Below are 4,303 nucleotides of genomic sequence, written 5' to 3' on the forward strand. Positions count from 1 at the left end.
ACAAAACCAAAACCTTACCAAACCTAACCTTCAGGGAACGTTCGCGCAACCAAAAACGAACGTTCCCAGAACGTTCTGGGAACCAAAAATTGTTAGCTGGGTGGAGCTTTAGATTCTTTTCTTTTGGAATCTGTTTTGCCGTTCTCCAAGGAGTCTGATACTGGCAGTTGTGTAGTGATACGTGGCATGGGATTAGTTCCATTTTTTTCTCCTTTACATGACATTACCCTTAAATGTGGTCTGGTAGAGGGCGATGTAGCTGTTGGGGTTAGACCCCAGTTGCCAGTAGAGGGAGTGCACATGATTTTGGGGAATGACTTGGCAGGTAGTAAGGTGTGGGCAGATGGCAAAATAAACATCTTTAAGAAGCAAGCTTCAGTACTCCCTGCGAAGGTATCTCCAGATTGCAACTGTGTGTCTTCGGAGGTATTTCCAGTTTGTGCTGTTACCCGCTCTGCCTCATGCAAGGAGGATGCGGGGAAAATGTTTGTTGGTGGTCTCAGCTGGGAAACGAGCAAGAAGGATCTTAAAGATTACTTCACTAAATTTGGCAAGGTGAAAGATTGCACCATAAAGATAGACCAGCAAACAGGCCGGTCAAGGGGCTTTGGCTTCATTTTCTTTAAAGATGCAGCCAGTGCAGAAAAGGTTCTGGAACAGAAGGAGCACAAGCTAGATGGCAGAGTGATCGACCCAAGGAAAGCCATGGCCATGAAGAAGGATCCAGTCAAGAAAATCTTTGCGGGAGGCCTTAACCCGGACACCTCAAAGGAAGTCATTCAGGAGTACTTTGGATCCTTTGGAGAGGTTGAGACCATTGAGCTTCCACAAGATCCAAGGACAGAAAAGAGGAGGGGATTTGTGTTCATCACATATAAAAAAGAGACTCCTGTCAAGAAGGTTATGGAGAAGAACTACCACAATGTCGGTGGAAGGAAGTGTGAAATTAAAATAGCCCAGCCCAAAGAGGTCTACCGGCAGCAGCAGTATGGCGGCCATGGATATGGAGGACGCAGCAGGGGCTGTGGAGGCCAGGGCCAGAACTGGAATCAAGGTTACAACTACTGGAATCAACCTGGATGCAACCAGAACTATGGCTACGGACAGTCAGCCAGGGGACACGGGGCAACTTCTAAGAACCGGGATTGAGTTGTTGTTTTTTTCCTCTCTTTTGGGGAATTTTTTGAATAGGGTGGGAAAAATTTTGGGCTGAGGGTGGGACCCTCATTTTAAGGGGTGTTACGACCCCACCTCTGCAGTGCAGGGGAGGTTCCTCCTACAGGCAGAGGGTCGTTAGTGATTGGAGCCACCTGGGCTCAGCGTATTTAAGCTGCTTCTAACCACTGTTTTCTCTCTGCTCCTCCAGGTATGATCCATTTTCACACACAGACTCACTCATCCATGCATTTTACAGACACCTTACATGACATTCTCACACCGGATTCCTTTTTCTTTGTTTAAAGTTAACAATTTTGGTTTACAATAAAATATCTTCTTGATTGACCTATACTTGTTGTTGGTGTCCCCTCATTCTTTGCCACAGGCCATGAGCCGGTTTCTGACACTACCAAGTCAGAGTTCAGTGTTGTGACTATAGTGCATGCCAAACAGAACCTACTCCTTCTACAACACCTTCAATACCTACAACGACTAAAGATGTTACCAAAACACCTTGTCAGGAAACATTATGCTTCTAAGGCCCGTTCCAGGAAGGAGGTTTAACAAACTCTGAGTCTAACCCTGATGTCTGAGTTGATTTACCCTGAGATGGGAAACTCAGAGTTTTTGGTTCCAGAACAGCTGATCCGAGTTGGTTCAATCAACTCGGAGTATGTTCACTCAGGGTTACGCGCGTGCACATAAGGCAGTATGAATGGAGCCATGATTCTACGATTCACCATGGTAACAACCACAAACAAACGGGTCGGCGGAAATACTCATGCGCACAAACAGCGAGTTTGAACATGCATTTCGTTAAAAAAGCAAGACAGCGGCTGCTGCTGCAAAAGAGAGAGAATTGGTGTGGGAGAAAATTGCTGCTCGAGTCAATGCGTACGCATTAACAGTGTATTCATTTCATATTTAATCACAGTTAACTTATAATATTAGGCTACTGGTGAAAACTGGAATTGTAGGCTACACCTATAATTTTATTCAGGTCCTGCGGGCGAAAAAGTAAACTATATTATTCCCATTCTGAGGCTGCAGCACCATGATCATTAACAGAATTATAAGTATAATCATGTATTTCTTTTTAATGGCTCTCACTGGTTGTGTCCAGGGAACACGTTTAAAAAACGTTTCAGAGCGATCACACTTTTCTGACTGCTCTACATACAGCGGCTTTACTATTACAGTATGATCCGCTGCTGTTATAAAGAAAACTGCCGTTTGCAAAAAAACGTAATGCGACACAAAGAATCTGCTGGGATGTTAAAGCCTGTCCACAATGTTGAACTAGTGGAAGGATAAGGTATCTACATATCTAATAGACTGTGATTAAAAAATACCACTGAAATCGGTTATGTGGAAATGAAAAAATTCAGTATCATTTCCCGACGTAAACTCTCTGAATTAATACAGCTTTTTCATCAACGGGATCGTCGACAAAAGGATATGACATGTTTGAGGGAAAAAAAACATTTTATAGTCTGCCTAACATAAACCAATACGTTTTTTTTATTCATGCAGATAACAAACTGCATTAAAATGCGCCTGATACAGACTGAATGAATGAGGAAATGAGTTTCCCCTCCCTCTCAGCGGGAGGAGACGGAGAGAAACTCGAGGTTTCTTGAAGAAAACCTGCTCCCGAACAGGTTAGGTTCACAGGCTCAGTTACCATAGTAACTGACTCCGGGGTTAAGTTACCTCTCTTTCTGGAACGGAAAACCCAGAGTTTCCCTCATCTCAGGGTTAACCAACTCAGAGTTTTCACTAAACCTGCTTTCTGGAACGGGCCTCAGGTCACAATGGATACATTCTGACTATCCTGAATACGGTAATGGAGGTGGGGACAATGAAACCATCAAACAAATCATCCAGAAAGGATTTCACATCTGTGAGAATCCAGTGGCGGTGGAAAGTCGGGCAAAGCACTATCCGCTGACTCCCCTAAATCAATTGAAACAAAAAGTGACATATAATAACCAAGGACTCCTGTGTGAGAACAGGTTACAGTATCCTCCCATATGTTTCAATTATGAAATAAAGGTAAAGTGTTGCAAGACAGTGATGTGCAGCACATCACCAAAACCTACTGTTTCTGTCACAACCATACCGACTAAACCACCTTCTCCTACAAACACCCTACCCTCTACCCAAACTGAAACATCTCAGCCACCTATAACTACTAGTACAACCACTACCACACCTTTTACCACAGTTCCAACTACAACACCTTCAACTCCCTCAACTACAGTTCCAACATGAACATCTTCAACTACGACAATCACTACACCTTCTACTACAACTGAATCAACAGCTCAGCCACCTACAACTACTAGTACAACCATTACACCATCAACCACAACTGAAGCACCAACCACTAGTCAGCCACCAACATCTACACCTTGCCCAGGGGGACATGATGTGACATGTGGGTGGTCAGAATGGATCAATCGTGGCAAGCCCACACCAGGCCCTGATGGTGGAGACAATGAATCCATCCAGAACGTAATTTCTGCAGGTTATCATATATGCTCAGCTCCTGAAGAAGTCCAATGTAGAGCTATCCTTTACCCAGGACTTTCCTTGTCACACTTGGGATAAAATGTGATTTGCAATAAAGGTGTTGGTCTCATATGCTACAACAAACAAGGGCTTTAGCAAGAGTGTTTTGATTATGAGATTAAATTTAAATGCTGTGGGTGTCCAACACAAGCTCCTTCTACTACAGTTCCAACATCAACATCTTCAACTACGACAACCACTACACCTTCTACTGCAACTGAAACAACTACTCAGCCACCTACAACTACTAGTACAACCATTACACCATCAACCACAACTGAAGCACCAACCACTAGTCAGCCACCAACATCTACACCTTGCCCAGGGGGACATGATGTGACATGTGGGTGGTCAGAATGGATCAATCGTGGCAAGCCCACACCAGGACCAGATGGTGGAGACAATGAATCCATCCAGAACATAATCTCTGCAGGTTATCATATATGCTCAGCTCCTGAAGAAGTCCAGGAGCTATCCTTTACCCAGGACTTTCCTTGTCACACTTGGGACAAAATGTGATTTGCAATAAAGATGTTGGTCTCATATGCTACAACAAACAACAAGGGCTTCA

The 4,303-nt window shown here is 44.0% G+C and overlaps 1 protein-coding gene across 1 annotated transcript; it reads left to right on the forward strand.

Moving 5' to 3' along the window:
* Positions 1 to 300: 300 nt before the first annotated feature.
* Positions 301 to 1,149, forward strand: LOC120555947 (heterogeneous nuclear ribonucleoprotein A/B-like). The gene has a single exon (XM_039795167.1). The coding sequence runs from the start codon at positions 301 to 303 to the stop codon at positions 1,147 to 1,149; it is 849 nt and encodes a 282-aa protein (XP_039651101.1).
* The last annotated feature ends 3,154 nt before the right edge of the window (positions 1,150 to 4,303 follow it).

The sequence above is a fragment of the Perca fluviatilis genome, chromosome 3, assembly GCF_010015445.1.
Source record: "Perca fluviatilis chromosome 3, GENO_Pfluv_1.0, whole genome shotgun sequence".
Lineage (NCBI taxonomy): Eukaryota > Metazoa > Chordata > Actinopteri > Perciformes > Percidae > Perca > Perca fluviatilis.